Source organism: Acinonyx jubatus, chromosome D1, assembly GCF_027475565.1.
Source record: "Acinonyx jubatus isolate Ajub_Pintada_27869175 chromosome D1, VMU_Ajub_asm_v1.0, whole genome shotgun sequence".
In the NCBI taxonomy this organism is placed as follows: domain Eukaryota; kingdom Metazoa; phylum Chordata; class Mammalia; order Carnivora; family Felidae; genus Acinonyx; species Acinonyx jubatus.
Window position 1 is genome coordinate 92,406,248 of NC_069390.1, and position 24,152 is coordinate 92,430,399.

Here is a 24,152-nt window from a genome sequence, read left to right on the forward strand (position 1 = left end):
AGCAGCGGCAGAGTCTCATGAACATTCCTTGAGGAGGGCTGGCACCAGGCCATTGCTCAGCCAGACCCTCCTCCAGAAGGCCAGAATGGGTCAAAGCCACAGTCCCTCAGAAGTGAGGGGCTGGGAAACACAGCCCCATCTGAAATAAAACTCAGGAGGGAGGTGCCACCTGGCAGCCTGACAGCTTCGTCACAGACAGTGAAAAAGCAAGAAGTGAACAGAAGCCGGAGACAAAGGAGGGGTGCTTGATTGCTAGTCGGGGAGAGCACAGAGCTCCAATACTAGAGACTAGGTAGCTGGGCAACGCCATTTTCATCCCTCCCGCACATGGGCATAAACGCCTCTATGTGCCACAACAATCCACCCCTGTGAGGTAAGCAATGCCATTTACTGGAGAATGGAGCTGTTATACTAAGCCCCGCCCAACTGGGCCAACAGAGCTCTTGAGGAACACCAAGAGTCTCTCCATGTGCTTAGTCTATAGACTATAAAGTGATTCACACTTTGACTTCTAGGGGAGACTGATGTAAATTCAATCGTATTTCAGTCTGTTTGCTGGTCAATCTATTCAATTTTTTTTCTTTTTCTTTTCCTTTCTTGAATACAGAAAGAGAAAACAATTATTTTTCTTTTCCATTATTAAAAATATATCTTTAATTTTTTTCTAAATTTTTAACTTTTTTGTAAATTCTTAAAATTATTACTTCCATCATCTCGTTTTATTCTATTTTATTGTATTCATTTTCTCAAATTTTCAAACATTTTCCTTTTTTCTTTTTTTCTTATATTTCCCTTTTTTCTCTAATTTATCAAGCTCCTTTCAACAACCAGACCAAAACACACCTAATTTCTAGCATCCTTTATTTGATTTCTTTGTGTTGTTTTTAATTGTACTTTGTTTTTAGTTTATTAATTCCTTTTCTTCCTTCAAAATGACAAAACAAAGTAATTCACCTCAAAAGGAACAACAGGCAGAAATGACAGCCATGGGTTTAATCAACACAGATACAAGCAAGATGTCTGGACAAGAATTTAGAATCACAATAATAATATTAGCTGGGGTTGAAAATAGATTAGAATCCCTTTCTGTGGAGATAAAAGAAGTAAAAGCTAGTCAGGATGAAATAAAAAATGCTATAACTGAGCTGCAATCTCGAATGGTTGCCACGGCAGCAAGAATGGAAGAGTAGATAAAGCAGAACAGTGAATCGGCGATATAGAGGACAAACTTATGGAGAACAATGAAGCAGAAAGACGGAGACTAAGGCAAAAGAGCACGATTTAAGAATTAGAGAACTCAGTGACTCATTAAAAAGGAGTAACATCAGAATCATAGGAGTCCCAGAAGATAAAGAGAGAGAAAAAGGGGTAGAAGGTTTATGTGAGCAAATCACAGCAGAAAACTTTCCTAACCTGGGGAAGGACACAGACATCAAAATCCAGGAAGCACAGAGGACTCCCGTTAGACTCAACAAAAACCAACCCTCAACAAGACATATCATTGTCAAATTCACAAAATACTTAGGCAAGGAAAGAATCATGAAAGCAGCAAGGGGAAAAAAAGTCTTTAACGTACAAGGGAAGACAGAGCAGGTTCGCAACAGACCTATCCACAAGAAACTTGGCAGGTCAGAAAGGAGTGGCAGGGTATATTCAATGTGCTGAATCAGAAAAATATGCGGCCAAGAATTCTTTATCCAGAAAGGCTGCCATTCAAAAACAGAAGCAGAAATAAAGAGTTTCCAAGACAAACAAAAATTAGTTTGTGACCACTAAACCAGCCCTGCAAGAAATTTTAAGGGGGACTCTCTGAGGGGAGAAAAGATGAAAACAAATAAATAAACAACCAAAAAAAAAAAAAAAGAGAGACCAAAAGTGACAAAGACTAGAAAGGACCAGAGAACACCACCAGAAATTCCAACTCTACAGACAACATAAGGCAATAAATTCATACCTTTCAGTACTCACTCTAAATATCAGTGGACTAAATGCTGCAATCAAAAGACATAGGGTAACAGAATGGATAAGAAAACAATATCCATCTATATGCTGTTTACAAGAGACCCATTTTAGACCTAAAGACACCTTCTGATAGAAAGTAAGGGGATGGAGAACCATCTATCATGCTAATGGTCACCAAAAGAAAGCCAGAGTAGCCATACTTATATCAGACAATCTAGATTTTAAAATAAAGACTGTAACAAGAGATGAAGAAGGGCATTATATCATAAGTAAGGGGTCCATCCACCAAGAATATCTAACAATTGTAAACATGTATACTCCAAACATGAGGCACCCAAATATATAAATCAATTAACACAAACATAAAGAAACTCTTTGATAATAATACCATAGTAGGGAACTTCAACACCCCACTTACAACAATGGACAGATCATCTAAACAGAAGATCAACAAGGAAACAATGGCTTTGAATGATACTGGACCAGATGGACTTAACAGATATATTAAGAACATTTTATCCTAAGGCAGCGGAATACACATTCTTCTCCAGTACACTTGGAACATTCTCCAGAATAGATCACATACGGGGACACAAATCAGCCCTCAACAATTTCAACAAAGATCAAGATCACACTGTGCATATTTTCAGACCACAATGCTATGAAACTCGAAATCAACCACAAGAAAAAAAATATGGAAAGACAACAGATACTTGGAGACTAAAGACCATCCAACTAAAAAATGAATGGGCTAACCAAGAAGTTAAAGAATAAATTAAAAAGTACATGGAAGCCAATGAAAATGATAATGCCACAGCCCCAAACGTCTGGGACACAGCAAAGGCAGTCATAGGAGGGAAGTATATAGCAATACTTCAGGCCTTCCTGAAATAGGAAGATGGTCTCAGATACATAATCTAACCTTACACCTTAAAGAGCTGGAAAAAGAACACCAAATAAAACCCAAAACCAGCAGAAGACAGGAAATAATGAAGATTGTAACAGAAACCAATGCTATCAAAACCAAAAAAACAAAAAACAAACAAAAAAAGAAAACAGTAGAACAGATCAATGAAACCATAAGCTGGTTTTTTGAAAGGACTAACAAAATTGATAAACCCCTAGCCAGTTTGATCAAAAATAAAAAGGAAAGGACCCAAATAAATAAAATCAAGAATGAAAGAGGAGAGATTACAACCAACACAGCAGAAATACAAAAATAATAAGAGAATATTATGAGCAATTATAAGCCAATAAGATGGGCAATATGAAGAAATGAACAAATTCCTGGAGACATATAAACTACCAAAACTGAAACAGGAAGAAATAGAAAATTTGAACAGACCCATAACCAGTAAAGAAATCAAATCAGTAATCAAAAATCTCCCAAAAACAAGAGTCCAGGGCCGGATGGCTTTCCAGGGGAATTCTACCAAACATTTAAGGAAGAGTTAACACCTATTCTCTTGAAGCTGTTCCAAAAAATAGAAATGGAAGGAAAACTTCCACTCTTTCTATGAAGCCATCATTACCTTGATTCTAAAACCAAAGACCTCCTTAAAAAGGAGAACTACGGACTAATTTACCTGATGAACATGGATGCAAAAATCCTCAACAAGATACTAGCCAACTGGATCCAACAATACATTAAAAGAATTATTCACCACGACCAAGCTGGATTTATACCTGTGATGCAGGGCTGGTTCAATAGTCACAAAACAATCAATGTGATACATCACATCAATCAAAGAAAGGACAGAAACCACATGATCCCCTCAATAGATGCAGAGAAAGCATTTGACAAAATACAGCATCCTTTCTTGATAAAAACCCTCAAAAAAGTAGGGATAGAAGGATCATATCTCGAGATCATTAAAACCACATATGAAAGAACAACTGCTAATATCATTGTCAACGGGGAAAAACTTAGAGCTTTCCCCCTAAGGTCAGGAACAAGACAGGGATGTCCACTCTCACCACTGTTATTCAACATACTATTGGAAGTCTTAGCCCCAGCAATCACACAATACAAAGGACTAAAGGCATCCAAATCAGCCAAGAGGAAGTCAAACCTTCACTCTTCGCAGATGACATGATACTCTATATGGAAAACCCAAAAGATTCCACCAAAAAACTGCTAGAACCGATCCATGAATTCAGCAAAGTCACTGGGTATAAAATCAATGCACAGAAATCGGTTGCATTCCTATACACCAATGAAGCAACAGAAAATCAAGGAACCAATCCCATGTACAATTGCATCAAAAACCATAAAATACCTCGGAATAAATCTAACCAAAGAGGTGAAAAATCTATACACCGAAAACTACAGAAAGCTTATGAAAGAAAGTGAAGACACAAAATAATGGAAACAATAGTCCATGCTCCTGAATAGGAAGAACAAACATTGTTAAAATGTCAATATTATCCAAAGCAATCTACATATTCAATGCATTACCTATCAAAATAACACCAGCATTCTTCACAGAGCGAGAACAAACAATCCTAAAATTTGAATGGAACCAGAAAAGACCCCAAATAGCCAAAGCAATCTTGAAAAAGAAAACCAAAGCTGGAGGCATCATAATCCGAGACTTCAAGCTATATTACAAAGCTGTAACCATAAAGACAGGATGGTACCAGCCCCAAAACAGAAACTCAGATCAATGGAACAGAATAGAGAATCCAGAAAGAGAACCACAAATGTATGGCCAACTAATCTTTGACAAAGCAGGAAAGGATATCCAATGGAATAAAGACAGTCTCTTCACATCCGGATGGCCAACAGGCACATGAAAAGATGCTCAATGTCGCTCTTCATCAGGGAAATACAAATCAAAACCACACTCAGATATCACCTCACGCTAGTCAGAATGGCCAAAATGAACAAATCAGGAGACCATAGATGCTGGAGAGGATGTGGAGAAACGGGAACCCTCTTGCACTGTTGGTGGGAATGCAAATTGGTGCAGCCACTCTGGAAAACAGTGTGGAGGTTCCTCAAAAAATTAAAAATAGGGGCGCCTGGGTGGCTCAGTCGGTTAAGCGGCCGACTGATTCAGGTCATGATCTCATGGTCCGTGAGTTCAAGCCCCGCGTCGGGCTCTGTGCTGACAGCTCAGAGCCTGGAGCCTGTTTCAGATTCTGTGTCTCCCTCTCTCTGACCCTCCCCCGTTCATGCTCTGTCTCTGTCTCAAAAATAAATAAAACGTTAAAAAAAAATTTTTTTTTTAAAAAATTAAAAATAGACCTACCCTACGACCCAGCAATAGCACTGCTAGGAATTTACCCAAGGGATACAGGAGTGCTGATGCATAGGGGCACTTGTACCCCAATGTTTATAGCAGCACTCTCAACAATAGCCAAATTATGGAAAGAGCCTAAATGTCCATCAACTGATGAATGGATAAAGAAATTGTGGTTTATATACACAATGGAGTACTACGTGGCAATGAGAAAGAATGAAATCTGGCCTTTTGTAGCAACGTGGATGGAAGTGGAGAGTGTTATGCTAAGTGAAATAAGCTATACAGAGAAAGACAGATACCGTATGTTTTCTTTTTTTTTTTAATTTTTTTAACGTTTATTTATTTTTGAGACAGAGAGAGACAGAGCATGAACGGGAGGGTGGGGGGTGCAGAGAGAGGGAGACACAGAATCTGAAACTGACTCCAGGCTCTGAGCTGTCAGCACAGAGCCCGACGCGGGGCTCGAACTCACGGACCGTGAGATCACGACCTGAGCCAAGTCGGCTGCTTAACCGACTGAGCCACCCAGGCGCCCAGATACCATACGTTTTCACTCTTATGTGGATCCTGAGAAACTTAACAGAAACCCATGGGGGAGGGGAAGGAAAAAAAAAAAGAGGTTAGAGTGGGAGAGAGCTAAAGCATAAGAGACTCTTAAAAACTGAGAACAAACTGAGGGTTGATGGGGGGTGGGAGGAAGGGGGGGGTGGGTGATGGGTATTGAGGAGGGCACCTTTTGGGATGAGCACTAGGTGTTGTATGGAAACCAATCTGACAATAAATTTCATGTATTGAAAAAAAAAAGTCTCTTCAGCAAGTGGTGCTGGGAAAACTGGACAGCGACATGCAGAAAAATGAACCTGGACCACTTTCTTATACTGTACACAAAAATAAACTCAAAATGGATGAGAGACCTAAATGTAAGACAGGAATCTATCAAAATCCTAGAGCAGAAAGCAAGCAAAAACCTCTTTGATCTCAGCTGCAGCAACTTCTTATCAACATGTCTCTGGAGGCAAGGGAACCCAAAGCAGAAAGGAACTATTGGGACCTCATCAAAATAAAAAGTTTCTGCACAGTGAAGGAAACAATCTGCAAAACTAAAAGGCAACCGATGGAATGGGACTAGATATTTGCAAACGACATATCAGATAAAGGGTTAGTGTCCAAAATCTATAAAGAACTTATCAAAATCCAGTGAAGAAATGGGCAAAGGACATGAATAGACACTTCTCCAAAGAAGACATCCAGATGGCCAACCGACACATGAAAAAATGCTCCACATCACTCATCCTCAGGGAAATACAAACCAAAACCACAATGGGATACCTACTACCTCACACCTGTCAGAATGGCTAATATTGACAACTCAGGCAACAATCGATGTTGGCGAGGATGCGGAGAAAGAGGATCTCTTTTGCGCTGCTGGTGGGAATGCAAACTGATGCAGCCACTCTGGAAAACAGTATGGAGGTTCCTCAAAAAATTAAAAATAGAACTACCCTATAACCCAGAAATTGAACTACCAGGTATTTATCCAAGGGACACAGGTGTGTTATTTTGAAGGGGCACATGCATCCCAATGTTTATAGCAGCACTATTGACAATAGCCAAAGTACGGAAAGAGCCCAAATGTCCATTGATGGATGAATGGATAAAGAAGATGTGGTGTATATATACAATGGAGTATTACTCGGCAATCAAAAAGAATGAAATCTTGCCATTTGCAACTACCTGGATGGAACTGGAGGGTATTATGCAAAGCGAAATTAGTCAGATAAAGACAGATATCATACGACTCCACTCATGTGAGAGATTTAAGATACAAAACAGATGAACATACGTGAAGGGGAACAAAAATAATATAAAAACGAAGGGGGACAAAACATAAGAGACATACAGAGAACATATGGAGAACAAACTGAGGGTTGCTTAGAGGGGTTGTGGGAGGGGGGATGGGCTAAATGGGTAAGGGGCATTAAGGAATCTACTCTTGAAATCATTGTTGCACTATCTGCTAACTTGGATGTAAATAAATAAATAAACAAATAAATAAAAGAATTTTCTCATGACAACCCTGTGAGGTCAGTAGTTGTGCAGCTGAAGGAACTAAGGCTCTGGGAAGTGAATTTAATTTGCCTAAAACCCCACAGTAGTTGGGAGGACGGGGATCTGACTCCACCTGAGACCATAAAGTCCTCTCTTTAACTAGCAGCCTAAAGGGAGTGAATAAGTAGAGGGTAAATGGCAATGAAGATGTTTCAACAATTAAACAACTGTATACCACAAATTCTTGCTACAAGAATCAGAGACTAGAAAGAAGTTGCCTTTAAGCCTATTTTAGTAGAAAAGACACGTCTTAGTGGCAAAATGTACTTTGACTCAGTTTGTCCTGTACGTGAGAAGTCCAGCTGCTTGGAACACAGCTGGTGTTCTGAGGAACACCCTTTGGTGACAGAAAGAAAGTGAGTGGCCAGCATCGGGAAGATCTACTCTCAAATCCAACTTGCAGAAGACTGACCAGTGCAGCGGAGACCCAAACAGGGTGGCAGCAGAGTTCTGCAGGGGGAGGGCAGGAGAGTTCTGCAGGCAAGCTGGATGAGCTGAGATGGCAAAGGGGGTGCGTTCAGCCAGGCCTTAACCTACACTCTGCTGGGTAGTTTCAGGGTCCTGTATTGTAGAGTAGTGAAGGTGGGCTGACCCTAGCAAGCATAGGGACTGGACAAATCTCATCCTCTGCCTGCCACTTTTCAAACAGATTACCTCCCGGCTAGAGAAAGCCAGGGAAGCAGAAGCGTTGAAGATTAGTTCTTTGGTCCCCATAGATCAGAGCAGAGCAATGAGTCCCATCTCACCTGTAGGGTGAGTCTCCAAGTTGGTCCTATTGGTGGGACAATGAGCTCTTTCCATCTCAGGAGAAGTCTCTTTGAGAAACATGCATTTCTTCTCTGATCTATGACCCAGAGGGCTGAGTGTGTCTAGTCTTATACATGTGATAGACAAACATGGGTGAGGAAAAGTCCCTGGAAACATGCTCACCTGGAGAGCACAGGCCCTCGTTAACCATGGGCTTACAGAGACTTTTGTGAACATTCAGCTGACATGACATGCTCAAGTACTGATTGGTCCGTGTGGGCCGAGATGCACGAGGTGGGTAGGAGGACGAGGCCTTTAAATGAGCTGAAAACCACCAGTATAGACATTGAGACTGAGGCACCGTCTGCTCTCTGCTATATAGGCAAAGGGCACTGAGAAAGTGGGACACATGTCCTCCTATGCATGTCTGCCTCAGCCACCATCTTTTCTCCTTCTCCTGTGAGCCCACCTCCTGCACACACCCTTACCTCCTGAGCCCTTCCTGCTGTGTCCTCTGAACACTCGATACCCGACAATGATCCTTCCTGCATCTTTCATTTCATTACAGGAGGCTTCTTCCAACTACTTATCTTAACTTAAAACTAATCTTCTTCTTCCCAGAACTGTTCTCTCTCTGCCCCTCTCACATGGCGCTCTCCTGAGGTACCATAGTCTAAGTACCCAGGTTGGGGAGGTGGGACTGGCAACTTCGTTAGTCACAAAGGTGGCTTCCAGCTCATTACTCCTCCACCCTCACCTGGATTACCTTCCTCATACTCTTCCTGCTGTCAACCTCCAACCTTCTCTGTCACTTCCCATTATTCACAAAAGCATCTGAATGCTAGTTTCTAGACTCCCACTTCATTGCACAGCCTGCCATCATCTTGAAATTTCAGTACCCTTGTAGATAACCTATCCAGCAGCCTCATTCAAAGCGTCTTAACTTTCTCAAATCAAATGGCTTCAACCTCAGCCACTCCCTCCCAAGCCAGAATCTTGTTATCCAGCAGAATTGTTCCACCTGTACAAAAAAAAAGCAAATTGAAAAAAAAAAAAATCCCACTTTTTAAATACAGTATCCAATCTTTGGAGCCTTCTAACTCAGAGATCTCTATTTTGCCTGGTCTTTGACTTCATCTGGACCTCTATATCTGTGTCGCCTCTGCTTTTTCCCTATAGTCCCCTTCCTTTTATCTTCAGTCTCTCTCCTATTTAGCTTCAGTTCCAGGTCCAACACCTAACCACTCTCTTCAACTCCATGTCCCTGATTTCCTTTTCATGACACCCATCCAGTAATACCCCAACCTTGAAAGTACATCAACACTCTGCTGCCTTTGTTCTTACACCAAAGCTGCTGAGTCCTGCCGAAATGAATCACATGGACTGTGCTCCTCTCTGCTAGTTTGGTGCCACTAAAAAAGGCAAAGAATCAAAACTAAACTGGACCCTCAACACTCCTGGGCAAAGGCTTTATTTTTCCCTGGGAATTGCACTAATTGTCCACAGAGCTACTTGAAACCCTTTCCTCAAACTCTCTCTTCTACCTCTTTTTGTCTCAGACTCAGTAGCTAGTCTTGCTGTCTCTTTCACTAAAACTAGAGAAAACCTATCAGACAGAAACTCTAAGCACTTGCCTCAGTTTGTGAACTGGAATCAAATTCCACCACCTTTCCTCTCCTTCCTGGCAACAGTGGGCGAGTGTCCTAATACTTGTCCTTCCTGGATTTCACTGCTGCTCTAGAAGTCATCGTCTCCCACTTCCTCAGACACCCGTCTCAGTTAGCTACCCCATTCCCCCCGCCCCAAAAGTGTCAGCCCTCCCTGCTGACACTCTGACTTGGGCATTACAGCATCCTCAAATCTCCCCCATTCTGAAACTTCAAAGAGATAATAACACACAAAATTCCACCTCAACTCTACAACTTCTGTAGACACCACTCTATTCCATTCCCTTTCCAGCTTCATGTTTATCAGAAGTGTCTATACATTCATTTCCTACCTCTCTTTACTCTTTAACGTTCTGTAATATGGATTCTTTCCTGACCGAAGCCAATGAAATCGCCCTTGATTACAGCAGCAAGAACTTCTCTGATAGTAACCCAATAGTCCCCCTTCAGTTTCTACTTTGACTTGTCTGCAGTATCTTACACTTTGATAATTCCACTTTTTTAAATCATATTTCATTTGTTTTGGATGTGCACTCACTTCTTCTCATCCTACTTCATTCCTTTTCATTCTGGTGTGGGGAATCCTCTTACTACCCATCCCTAGATACTGGGATGTTTCCATTTCATCCCCCTTTCATCTCACTCTGTACACACCTTCTGATAATCTCATCTCTTCTCATGACTTTAGTTATTACTTACATGTTAAATATTGCCAAATGTGTATCTTCATCCCTGAGCTTTCCTCTGAATGGCAGAACCATCTATCTATCTTTCTACTGGACATCTTCATATGAATATGCCATAGGGATCTCAAGTTCAAAGTACTCAAAAACAATTCAACATACTACTCTCTACACTGGCTCCTGTTTTTTTAGTTACTCTATTTAAATAAATGGTACCACTAAAACAAAAATCTGGGCGCAGCTTGAAGCCTGCCTCTACAACCAACATCACACATTCCCCTCTGGCCACAGAATCCTGCCCAGGGAATTTCTCTACCTGACCCTAACCCTCAAGCCCCTAATATCTGTACTCAAGCCCACCTGACTGATGCTTGAGACACCCATTCCCTAACACTACCAAATCACTACCATCAGCCACCTGTATAATCATTACCCATCTAATTCTCCATAGGCTACATCAGCCTCAGATTTAGACTGTGTGAATACTCAATGTGTATGTGTACTTTGTTTTCATTTTTCTTGTTTTTTTTCCCCCTTGGATTATTTAAAATCTCCTTGCTGGTGGGATATTTTCTAGTCCCCTAGAAAGGGACCACAGCATCCAGAAATCCTAGATGTGGAGAGGCAAGGAAAAAAAATTCAAGTTCACAAGCTTTTACTTCAAATGACGTGTTTACGTATCTAGAGCCCCTTGTGTCACATGAGTTCAAATGGGGTAAAACCCACTCACCAACTCTTTTGCATTGTGGCATCTGCGCAGCAGCACCCAGCAGAACCGGCCTTGGAATGTCCCTACAAGCCAGGGGCCCCTGAACTGGCTTGTTGACATCCTTGTTGATGGCAATGAAAGCTGTGTGGGAGCTTATGACTCCACAGTCAATGCTGACTTTCAGCACATCTTTTTTAGTTTTTGCTGGAGTCTCCCCGAAGCCTATGTCCATGCTCTGGAGAAAGGCCTTGGCAGCAAGGCGGTGAATAGTGAAGCTAGAAGAAAAGAACCCCTGTGACTTAGGGAAGAGCACACACATACCAGTTCCTCAGGGCCCTCAAAAGTTAGCCTTGGCAAAGGGACGAAAAAGCCAGATAAAGGGAGAGAGAAGACTTGAATGGGTCGGAAAGGAGAAGTGTTTGTAGGGACACAATTGAGGCCCAAATTAAGAGAGAGAAGTCAACCCTCAAGGATGGCAGAGACCCCCCCCCCCAAAAAAAAACAAAAAACAAAAACCAAAATAAAACAGTGAAGGAAAACTGGATTCTCACTTGTCATCAAGCTTGGGTTGTAGGGAAAATGTCACCTTATTCTCACAACTCTTGCCCTGGAGTGTGTAGTTGAGGCAAACTTCTCCTGTTCCCTCTTCTGGCTGCAACGTAGAGAAGAGTAGACGTGATGGAAGGGAGACGTCACCAAGAGAAAGGTCACAACTGGGGCCCCTCCCAACCCAACACATTAAAATTTCTGACTAGGACCCAGGTAGCTCAGGAAATCAGAAACTGAAATCATGGAGAAGGGGGTAGGTGGGCTCCACCTGACAAGTGTGATCATTTGATGAGACTCCACCAGTTTTAAGAAAATTGTCTAGAGCAGAGGTCGGGGCCGTAACTACCCTGACTAGAGGAACAAACAAGAATTGGAACTCACCGGCATGGTCCCAGTCAACTGGGCATAGACAATTAACCTCTGACCCTTATAGAGGACAGTCTGTTCTGGTGAAAGCGTTTTAGCAGACAGACCACGAGGCAAATCCCAGTTCACAGAAACATCCTCTACTGCGGGCTGTAGAGTGTGTTTCAGGGCCCTAAGTGCCTGGTAGAAGACAGAGAACAGACTAAGCAAAAAAATAATAACGGCAATAATAACTACTATCAGCTGAATACTTATTATGCACCAGGTGCTATGCAACACTGTATATGTTATGCCTATTCCATAATATTGTCCTAGGAGGCGGTAGGGGTAAGGGAGGATAAAGTAAAGGATGGCAGCACCCCGGAAAGAGGAACTTACAAACATAAGCAGAGGAAGAAGATGCCTTCCCTTGTGTGCACTGATCAAATGGGAATATGAATTGACTGCCTCTGCCAATCTACCAGACATACTACATTTCGTCCTTCTTGTTCTCTTCGTCTCATTTGCATGGAGGATAGGATAGAGCACCAAAGTGTTCCTTGAGCAAGCATCTAGAATCCGGATCATGACGGTCACAATCCTTGGTTTCTTTCTGGTCTTAAACACAAAGCCCTGAACTCCTCTGGCATCTTGTCTCTGGGCTTCCAACTACTAGGACCAGATGCCGTTTCTCCAGAAACTGCAGTAGGCCCCATTTACATCAGGTCAAAAGGAGCCCCACTATGTATTATAGCCAAGGCGTTATGGATATAAGAAAATGAATTCTGGCATCAAGATGTTGCCTCTGCCCTTGCGGCAGTGTCTCCCCCCGACCCCCGCTCCACACTCCCCCTGGATTACAAGGCCCTTTGAACACAAGGCCTGTCCTCACCTTGGCCTGCATCCTGTCCTTGCCTGTGATAAATTCTGAAGTGCCACCTCCTACCCGGGCAATGCCTTTTATGAGGCTGGTGGAGGCTCCTTCTCCAATCCCAAAGGAGAAACATCTGCAATTGTACAAGGATGAGAGGTTAGAGACAGACACTACAGAGGGAAATTATAAATTAACACATAATAGTCAAAAATACATAAAGAGATAAATAGCTAGTCTAGTTCCTTGACCCAAATCAAGAGGCCAAATGCCTTAATGATGCAATTTATTTATTTTTTATTTTTTTTAACGTTTATTTATTTTTGAGACAGAGAGAGACAGAGCATGAATGGGGGAGGGTCAGAGAGAGAGGGAGACACAGAATCTGAAGCAGGCTCCAGGCTCTGAGCTGTCAGCCCAGAGCCCGACGCAGGGCTCGAACCCACGAACTGCGAGATCATGACCTGAGCTGAAGTCGACCGCTCAACGGACTGAGCCACCCAGGCGCCCCTAATGACGCAATTTAATCATCACAAGACTCCTAAGAGGCAGACTTATGCTTCATTTTGCAGATAAGAAACTGAGGGCCAACAAATTGAAGAAATATGCCCAAGATCACACACCTACCAAATGGTAGAGATGACATTTGAGCACTGGTCTATGTGACCGTAAGATCCCCCTGGCAAAACAATATATATTACGCTGATCCTAGAAGGAGAAAAAAAAAAATCTTCGGACCATATCCTCATCAATTATCTTAATAATAAATCCAAAGAACGGTGGGAGAAAGTGGGAGAGGTAAGATCAAAGAGACACTATCATCAGCGCCTTGCTAACATTGTGCTAGAGCCATATCTGCCCTGGCAAGACCAGTCCTAGGGTGGGAAAGGGTACCTCCTGCTCTTCTAGCTGGAGAGTTCTCTCCCTGCCATAATCCATGTGCACTAAATAGCTTTTTAATTACAATTTGGCTTCCCAACTAAACTGCCTATTAGTGGCAACACTAATATAAGCATTTTTAGAAGGCATGACAAGGAGACGTCTCATTGTAAATTAATGCACTGAAATTTTGGCTTATGCATCAGTCTCTTTTGAATTGGGTTAGTGTGAGTCATCATCCCCAATTCTAGTGACATCATAACATTCTGAACTTGTAGGGCTAAGAACCAGACTTCTAATTAGAGTGACCGACCTGTGACAATGCCCCTAGAGACCACAGCCTGCCAGCATCTTGATATTATCATCTTTAAATTTCCAGTGTGGCATTGCAACAGTAGCCTACATTCCTTATGGCTTATGAAGGGCTTTTATGTGCATGTTTAAGTGTTGTATGTGTAAAACTAAAGCTAAACAATAGTTATGGATGGCTAACAACATGCCTAGGACTTACTTAAGTGCTTCCTATGGGTGACAATAATAAGGATAGTAATTACAATAATGGCGACAATTTATCTAGCACATGTTGTATGTGAAGCACAGTTCCTAATTCTTTACTTAGGTATACCCTTTTAACCCTCACAGCAAACCCATAAGAAAAATACTGCTATTGTCTTTATTTTCAAATGAGGAAACTGAGATAGGGAGCTTAGCTGATTTATCCAAACAGCTAGCAAGCAGGTGAAATGGAACTTAAATATACGATATGGACCTAAAGGAGAACACCATAGGACAGTACTGCTCGCAGCAAAGCCAAAGTTTCAGCCAGTAGAGAACTGGAAAAGCTGTATACAATATTCTTAACCATCTTTTTGAAAACATCAAATGGCTTCAAAGACAATAGGAATGTATGGGCCATGACCTGGGAGAGGAGAGAGGCCAAGAGAGATGGGACTGGTATCTGGTTACCTGTTACCCTTGAAGATAGTGCCAAGTACAAAACAGATGGCTCGAAAGACTGAAAAACTAAGCGGTTTCAGACTTGGACTTTCCAAAGAGAAGTTGCCCTTACAGACACCTCAGGGCTTTTTTTTAACACAACCCTGCAGAACTACTCCCCAGAGGTAGAGATGAATCTGAAAGGAACCAGCCGTCAAATGTCTGAAGCTCATTTGGCTCTAATTGGACTAGGATGCTCTGCTTCTAGTCTCCCAACCTGTCAGAAGGAAAGAGTCAATCCTCGCAGAGGGAAGAGAACATCATCTAGAGGCTCAGAGGAGTTCTAGAACTCTTCATATAGAATATCTGACACCTAACAAAAGAATAGAAAATCCCCAAATATTGGGGAATTACACGATACTTCTGAATAATTTAGGCTTTAAAAAGTTGCAATGATACTACTCTTATGTGGATGCCAATGGAAAATGACAGATCCCAATTAGGATTCAGATATATATGTTTAAATGTATACATCTAAATGCATGCATTAGAAAAGAAAAGTCTAAAACTCAACTGCCTGAGCATCCATCCCCAGATGTTAGAAAAAGAACGGCCAATAAACCCAAAGAATTTAAAGGGAAATGAAAATAATAAAGATTGGAGTGACATTATTGATAGAAAAAACTACCATACAATAGAGAGGGTTAAAAAAAAACACCTCAAAAGTGCTCTGAAAGGATTATTAAAATTGACAAACATTTAGGGCAAGGAAAAAAAACAAAGAAGACACAAATACCCAACATCAGGAATGAAAAGGTAATATATCACAGACCCTACAAAATTTAACAGCATAAGGCAATATAGCATAAGAGAATTTTATCCAAAGACATTTAAAATTCAGATAAAATATACAAATTCCCATAAAAAGCAAAAATGTATAAAAGTAGGAATAGTGCATTTCAAAAAAAAGATATTTAAAAAATTTCCCACAAAAAAGGCCTCCTGACAACTTCTAGTAAACATTTAATAAAGAGGGGTGCCTGGGTGGTACAGTCGGTTAAGCATCTGACTCTTGATTTTGGGTCAGTCATGATCTCATGGTTCATGGGTTTGAGCCCCGCATTGGGCTTTGCACTGACAGTATGGCGCCTGCTTGGGATTCTCCTTCTCTCTCCCTCTCTCTCTGCCAAAGCAAATAAATAAACTTAAAAAATTGTTTTTTAAAAACATTTAAAAAAGAAAATCTTTCAGATAATAGAAAAATAGACCATTTTAGCTCATTTTCTGATGCTAGAATAACAATGACATCAAAACCTGACAAGAATAGTATAAGAAAATATATGTTGACGTTTCTCATGAAAATATATGTAAAAATCCTAAAGTTGAAAAAAAATCCTGAAGTTACCAGACAACTGAATCCAAAAATACATTAAAAAAAGTTAATAGATCACAACTAATTTGGGTTTATTTCAGAAAGGCAAGGTTGGTCTAATACTAGTCATTATAAGTCACACATGAAAAGAAAAAAAGGATAAAATCAAACACTCATCTCAACAGATACATAAAATGCATTTGATGTAATTCAACAATCATTCATGGTTTTTGTTAGAAAAAAAAGAAAGAAAAAATAACTTTCAAAATAAATAAAATTTCCTTAATCTGATGATATGTACAAAAAAACCTATAGCCAACAATCATACTTATTGATGCAGTGTTGAACATGTTCCCTCTGAAGTCCAAAACAAGGAAAGAATGCCAGCTATGACCACATCTATTCAGGTTTATACTAAAGTTCTTTTCCATGGTAAAAGGGAAGGGAAGAAAAATAAAATCTATAAGAATCTGCAAATATACTATTAGAATTAATATTTAAATAAGGCAAAGTCACTGAATAAAAGGTCCATGTAAATTTTAAAAGCTATTATAATCAATTTCTATTTAGAAATAAATGCCCAGTAAATAAAATGATTTTAAAAATACTATTTAAGATAGTATCTAGGGCACCTGGGTGGTTCAGTCAGTTAAGTGCTCAACTCTGGATTTCGGCTTAGGTCATGATCTCACAGTTTGTGGGATCAAGGCCCATGTCTGGATTTTTGCTGGCCGTGTGGGGCCTGCTTGGGATTCTCTCTCCCCTTCTCTCTCTCTGCCCCTGCCCTCCCCTCAAAATAAATAAATAAACATTTAAAAATGAAAAGAGTATCAAACACCTAGGGAAAAATCTAATAACAAACGCATGAAGACCTCTACACAGAGAATTATAAAACATTACAGAGAGATTTTGTATGTATTGTTGGATTAAGGAAATGAGCACATTTACTAATTTTATGGGAAACCAGGTTTGTCACCATAGAGGAAAAAAGGCACAAATATGGAATAGAAGAAAAAAGAGAAAGAATGTTATGTTATTACCTTGGAAGTAGGGGTATCAGTTAAAACAAATTCTTTTAATAGTTGCTAGTTCAGTCTGCCAAAAATGGCTACAATCAAGAACAGACCCGTAACAGAGTTATGCCTAATACTCAAATATTGACATCTATTTGTCATTTTCACTGAAAGAAACTAGGTTTTTTGTAGAAATAACTGGCGATAGGGATGGAAAAGTATAGATGAGTCTGTACTCTTTTATAAGAAAGAAAGGAAATATTCAAACACCAAAGAGACACATGAAAAAGACATAGGAACAAGTGAAACACAGCTCCCACTGGCCAAAACTGGAATTTTTGAAAATCTAAATGAAAACTGAAAATAATGAACCTTAAAAAATTGAAAAACAATCCAAAATTTTGGAAGAATCCCAAAGTCTATATTCGCACAACAAAAGGAAGGGAGGGAGGGAGGGGGAAGGAACATCTTTTTTTTTTTTATGTTTATTTATTTTTGAGAGAGCACAAGAAGGGGAGGGGCAGAGAGAGGGCAACAGAGGATCTGAAGCAGCCTCTGCACTGAGAGCAGTAAGTCTGATGTGGGGCTCAAACTCATGAACCGCAAGATCATGACCTGAGCTGAAGTCAGATGCTCAACCGATTGAGCCACCCAGGCACCCCAAGAAATGCTTCTTTACAGTAAGATGCCAACTAATCTGGAAAAGTTAACAGAACTTAAAAATCACCATTTGCAACCACTGACAGTAATAACATTTGGGTAATAATCATCAATGAATGCTGGATCTACAGAGTAAACATCTGTTGAGAACAAGATGTTTACAAAATTTCCAAGTTTTCCATCAGATACCACCTTTTAACGAAGTGGTCAAACTTATCAGCAGACTCAATGTTACTTTTGGAATATTTCTTCCCAAAATATTTAATATTAACCTAAGCGTGAATTTAAGTAATCAAACACAAACATAAATTGAGTCTCTACAAAAATAACTAGATAGTCCTCTTTAAAAATATCCGTGTCATGAAAAATAATGAAAGGCTGAGGATCTCTCCCGGAGTAAAGAAGATCAAAGAAACATAACAATGAAATAAAATGTTTGGTCTTAGATTTCCTCTGGGAACAAAAGCAAAGACAAACAAAGAAAAATCTGTAAAGGACAGTATTAGAAAGCTTGGCAAATATGGCCTGTATTTAGATAGTATCATCTCAACATTAGATATCCTGAGTTTAATAGTTTCATTGTGGTTATTCATCAGGATGTCCCTGTTCTTAGAAGATAAGGTGCGTTATTATTTGCATATGAAGAATTACAGTATCTGTGGTTTGCTCTCAAATATTTCAGACAAAAAATAGGTGAGGCAAATGTGCTAAAACACAGACCTCTGGTAGAAAGGTATATGAGTGTCTATTGTTCTATTCTTCCAACTTCTCTACAGGTTTCAATTTTTAAATAAAATATTGGAAACACACATTCAGAAGAATCAAGAAAGACCTAAATAAATGGATGGACACACCATCTAAATAGATTAGACTACTCAATATAACAAACACTAACTTGTCCCAAAACTGATCTATAAAATCAGTGCAATTCTCTCTCCTTTTTTTAAGTAATCTCTATGCCCAAGATGGGGCTTGAACTCATAACCCCGAGATCAAGAGTCACATGCTCTACTGACTGAGCCAGCCAGGCACCCCTAAAGTCAATGTAATTCTAATCAGTATCTCAACAGTCTCCTTTTTTTGGTGAAAACTGACAAATGAATTCTAAAATACAAATATAAAGAGTCATGAGCAGCTGAGTATCTCAACAGTCTCCTTTTTTTGGTAAAAACTGACAAACGAATTCTAAAATACAAATATAAAGAGTCATGAACAGCTGAGACAATCTTGAAAAAAAAAACAAAGTTGAAGACTTACTCTATTGGAAATCAGTATTTATCAGAGAGCTACGTAAATTTATCTGGTATAGTACTGGCACATGTCTAGATAAATAGACTAATGGGATGGAACAAAGGATCCAAGAACAATTACTACATGTGTAGATGCTTATCTGTGACAAAAATGACACTGTACATCAGTGAGAACTTTTCAATAAATGGTACAGGGTCAATATGATATCAACATGAGAAGATAATGAAAATTGGCCCCTATGTCACACAACACACACACACAAAATCCATGTGAACTACAGATCTAACTCTCTCTCTCTCTCTCTCTCTCTCTCTCTCTATATATATATATATATATACATACATACACATATAACTATCTATTATTCTATGGAATACTACACACCAATGAAAATTAACCACGGCTCCATGCAAAATAGGTACGAATATCAACATACTACTGAGGGCAAGAAGTAAAATACACAGAAACAAAAACATATTGTATAACCCACTTATTTTTATTTGAAAACAAGCAAAAATAATCCATGGTGTTACAGGTCAGGAAAGCTATTTCCTTTGGAGAGGTAAAAGTTGGTAGTGATCAACTCTGTGATTCACCCAGCTGTATACTTATGATTTGTGTATGTTTTACTTTGATAAAAATGGTTATAGTTTTAAAAAAACTGTCTTGGGGCACCTGGGTGGCTCAGTTGGTTAAGTGTCCAGCTTCGGCTCAGGTCATGATCTCACTGCTCGTGAGTTCGAGCCCTACATCGGGCTCTGTGCTAACAGCTCAGAGCCTGGAGCCTGCTTCAGATTCTGTCTCCGTCTCTCTGCCCCTTCCCCACTCACTCTCTGTCTCTTTCTCTCTCAAATATGAATAAAACATTAAAAATTTTTTTAAACTGTCTTACTATTCAATTTTTGTTTCCATATGGTTTAGACATTATTTAGAAAATGACTTTTATCTTTTACTAGAGAGGGGAAAATGATATAGAAAAAGCTTTTTAGCTAGTAAAACTAAAATTCTTGAATCGCTCTCTCCTCTGAAAGGAATGTCAACCCTGGTAGCAATTGGCAGTAAACTACATGTGCCACTCCCCAGGTCAGTCACCCAGAACTCACATTCTCTTCCTACCTGTGCCTCAGTCTGTGGTTCCGAACTTCTTTAATTATACTGAACGTGTCAGTAACTTCTCCATCTGTGAAGACAAAAAGCTGTAGATAGAAAGAAGACATTCGTCACATCTCTGTGAAGATCATTTTTTAAGACGCCAGAATTTGCCCTTGGGAAAAATCAACTGTTTCATTCCAGAGACTACAGCCTCTTCAGATGGGTGTGAGGTCCCTAACGTTCCATGGTCACTTGCACCACATTCTCACACGACTTGTTCGGGACTTGGGATTTTCATCACCTCCCCCTTCTCGTCTCATCTAAAACTTTTGTGGGACTCCACAAAACAACTTCCACCACCCACCGCCCACAGCACGGAGCTAATGAAAGGAATTCTATTAAACGCTTCTTGTCTCTTGTGTTATTCTCTTCACTGTATGATAGAAGACTCTGAATTTTATGTCCTATTTTAACAAACCTACAACCAAGCTCAGGGGGATGGATTCTTGAACAGAGATTTCATTCTCTCTGTTGCCTTCTGCTGGCTCTGTTCCAGGTGTTCCTACCTGTAGGGGGTGGCCCGGGATGGAAGGTTCTCTGTAAATGACCTGGAGTGGTGTCAAGATTTCCGTGCCCCCTAGGTCCGCCCGCATAAGTTTAACTCTCTTCAGTGCCTCTTCCATGGTATCCTGAGTGTATTTCACACTATTCCTGAGAAAAACAAACATGCCCAGTGATACGATAGCTGCTCAACACCACCCAGTATCAAGTCCCTGAACTGAGATACCCCCACTATAAACAACCTCACCTGAAACACCCAACGCCAAAGTCAACTGTGCAAGGAAACCCTCTAACAATCTACTTCTGTCTTTGAAGTTTCCTTTTGGACTCTCTGTAGGCTTTCTAGAAACTTACGGAAAGAATGCCTCGAAGGAAGATCCAAATGCATAGATATTGAAATAACAGTTTACAGGCAAACTCTTCAGCAGCAAAATCAGTGTTTCCTGAAGGAAGAGAGTACAAGGAGACAATGAGAGAGGCTCCTCCCAGACACACAGACCCTCCCAGTGTAATTCTTACAGGGGTGGGCCTTCCCACATTTCATGACTCCAGGCCCTTATATCCCAAGGCTATTCTCAGAGTGGTCATGTTAGACATAGCTCAGAAGGGGAAAGTTCCAGATGGACCCCAATTTAACTCTTGCGATTCATCCTCCTTTGTGCACGTGACCAGAAAAAGAAAGTAACTAGCTTTACCTTGGCTGCCTCTATGCGCAACTGTGATTTATCCTGTTTACTTATGGGGCACTGCATACTCCCTGAGCAGTCCATGAGGAAGACGAATTCTCCACAGATAACTGATGGCTCAGCTTCTGGGATATTTGGGTAGAAACACACCATCGCAGATGGATCTTTCATCAAACCATCTAATTTGAAAAGATAAGGACACCAGAACATGAAAAGGAACCCAAGAATACCGAAGACCCCAAGAATCGGTGTAGTCAGTTACATAGGGAGGTGAGAAAATCCAAATCTAAAATGCTATTTGCTCTTCATACTGTATATCCTGGCAGAGGGTTTGGGGTGAGATATGGAAGAAAAAAAGAAGGTAGAGGTCACAGGTACAACCAATAATTAAAATATATAATTGGATGCTAGTTTCCTAGCAGGGAGGTAATTGAGTGAAATGCCTGAAGTTAAAATGTTCTGGAATCTGCCAGAAGAATCGAGCTAATTTATTGGCAGGGACACCTTCTCTTCAGATTAAATCAATAGGAAATTTATTAGGTGGGTCCTTGTTTAGGTCTTTAATTATACTTTTGAAATAATGAAGGCTCATGGGCAACTCCTATGTTGGCAGTTTGCAAGAGCTGGAAGTATAAGTGTCATACACACCAAGGAAAGTCCTCTGCTTTGGGGATGAAACATTTAATGATACTCTCCGGAAGTGGGATGTGTGTTAGACTCTAACAGCATCATCCAAGCAACACTGTGAAGGAAACCATGGGAGTCTGACCCATCTTACCAGGCTGTCAAAGCTTTGGTTTTATTTTGAGGAACAAGTGAAAACTGATGCAAGAATTGAAATGTTAGTATTGAGACAGAGATGAAGTGAGAATGGCTGGGTGATTAGATCCACTCCAGTTTTACAGTTCAGAGAATATAAGAGGACAAAGAATTAAATTCCCGTATCTTACTGTTATAAAGTGATTCCAGGATTTATAGGTTTCAATACTCAGTAGCCTTGGGATTCAATACGACTACAGGATGTGGCTCGTTTTAATCTCTTACCCTTGGGATACCCCAATGACCAAACTGGCTTCCAAATGAAATGGGCGCAGCTCATCAAATATTTGCTTAAATGCTAGTTCAAGAATAACTTCTAAAAAATCCAAATCGCTGCATACAGAATGGAAGGGTAGCTTTTTTTTTTTTTTTAATGGGCAAGGTAAATTCCATTCTATTTAAAGAGGCAGCTTATTGTAGTGGGATTGGCACTGGACTGGTAAATCAGACAATCTGCCGTGACAATGAAACAGGTGCGTATGTTTAATGTGTTTAGAACAATGCCAGATATACAGTATGCACTATCTAGGTATTTCTACTATAATTCCTTTGGCTTGGCTCAAATTATTTTCACCTTTATGAGTCTCTGCTTCCTCATTTTTAAATAAGACATTTCAAGCCCTAGCTCTTCCGCTTGCTGGCCTCAGTTTCTTCATCTGAACAATCCAAGTAGTAATACCTGACTCAAGATTATGTTAAGGGTTCAGTGATACATGTTTAAGGAACTGAATTGAGGCCTTAACTCAGGTTAAGCTCTTAATAACAATTTTGGAAAATTATTTACCAACTTTTTATGCTATTTTTATTAAATTATACATATAACTTTTTAAAAATCATGTTCTTAATATGGTCAAGTATATTCTAAGTTTAAATATATATATATATTGGGGGGCGCCTGGGTGGCTCAGTCGGTTGAGCGTCCGACTCGTGATTTCAGTTCAGGTCATAAACTCACAGTTCCTGGGTTTGAGCCCCACGCTGGACTTAGCACTGACAGTGCAGCTGGGGGTTCTCTCTCTCTCTCCCTCTCTCTCTCTGCCTGTCCCCAGATCATGCGTCTCTCTTTCTCAAAATAAATACACTTTAAAATATGTGTATACATATGTACATATGTATGTAAAGTACTTTCGTCATGTAGTAATATGCTTCATTTTGTAGAACTGTCAGTGGGTTTAGTGAGCCAAGCTGCCACTTGTCATTTTCTTCCTTGGATGAATGGGAACAGAAAGTCATCTTGACCAGATATATGATCTAGAAAGTGAGATATGAGCGGCCCTGCTAGAAGGGGATTCACAAGATCATAAAGGCTTCCCCTGATATCCCACTCTGGCCCGCAGAGCCCGTCATAGAGAACAGATGAGGAATTCCGCCTAGGGGCCAAGGGAACTTCTTGGAAGGAAAGGAACTGAGATCCTAATCCATACCTTTTAAGATTCAGCACTATAAAACTTTCTCTGGTGGATTAGAATAATCCTGACTGAAGACCAGGTCGCTACTGTGGGCGTATTTCATGGGCACCCAAGGGGGAGCCACCAAAGGGAAAGGACAAAAACAGTACAAAAGGACAAAACTAATGTACAAAGACAGGGCATGGAGCTTAGTGGAAGAAGAGCTGGAGCAAATCTGGTTGAGGCTGGGAGCCCCTCTACCGGCTTTAGCATGGACAACTGGCCCAGAGAAAAAATGGCTGAACAAGTGAGGGCAAACTAAGGAGCTCTAAATCGACCTTGGCCAAACATTAACAATGGGAGACAAGGATGGCCTCTGGAGGACCAACTACAGGAAACTGTCTTCATAGCAGTGTAGTTACAGAAGTAAGAACCTAACCCAAGCTACAGCATTGTGACTATGACTGCCCCCAAACACCCTTCCATTCCACCAATGTGAAAAAAGCTTCAGAGGTGGCAGTACCTCCAGTTAGACTTTGGTCCCTGCAATCCAGGGACATGGCTGCCCAGGAAGGCCCAAGACAGCAATAGACTCCTATGGGTTA

General features: G+C 40.5%; 1 protein-coding gene across 2 annotated transcripts in view; it reads right to left on the reverse strand.

Moving 5' to 3' along the window:
* VWA5A (von Willebrand factor A domain containing 5A) overlaps window positions 1–24,152 on the reverse strand; it is a 39,235-nt gene that overhangs the window by 9,304 nt on the left and 5,779 nt on the right. Inside the window, exons 8-16 of one of the 2 annotated variants that reach the window (XR_008290590.1) lie at window positions 21,350–21,519; window positions 21,009–21,097; window positions 20,660–20,804; window positions 20,118–20,197; window positions 12,912–13,026; window positions 12,056–12,220; window positions 11,677–11,777; window positions 11,147–11,400; window positions 8,066–9,087 (exon numbers count right to left, since the gene is read on the reverse strand). Coding sequence is in view for 1 of the 2 variants with exons in the window: in XM_027036804.2 (XP_026892605.1) it covers window positions 11,147–11,400; window positions 11,677–11,777; window positions 12,056–12,220; window positions 12,912–13,026; window positions 20,118–20,197; window positions 20,660–20,804; window positions 21,009–21,097; window positions 21,350–21,519 (1,119 nt within the window). In the remaining variant the exon portion in view is untranslated. The remainder of the gene's footprint in view (window positions 1–8,065; window positions 9,088–11,146; window positions 11,401–11,676; window positions 11,778–12,055; window positions 12,221–12,911; window positions 13,027–20,117; window positions 20,198–20,659; window positions 20,805–21,008; window positions 21,098–21,349; window positions 21,520–24,152) is intronic. The other variant, XM_027036804.2, reaches the window with a different exon arrangement.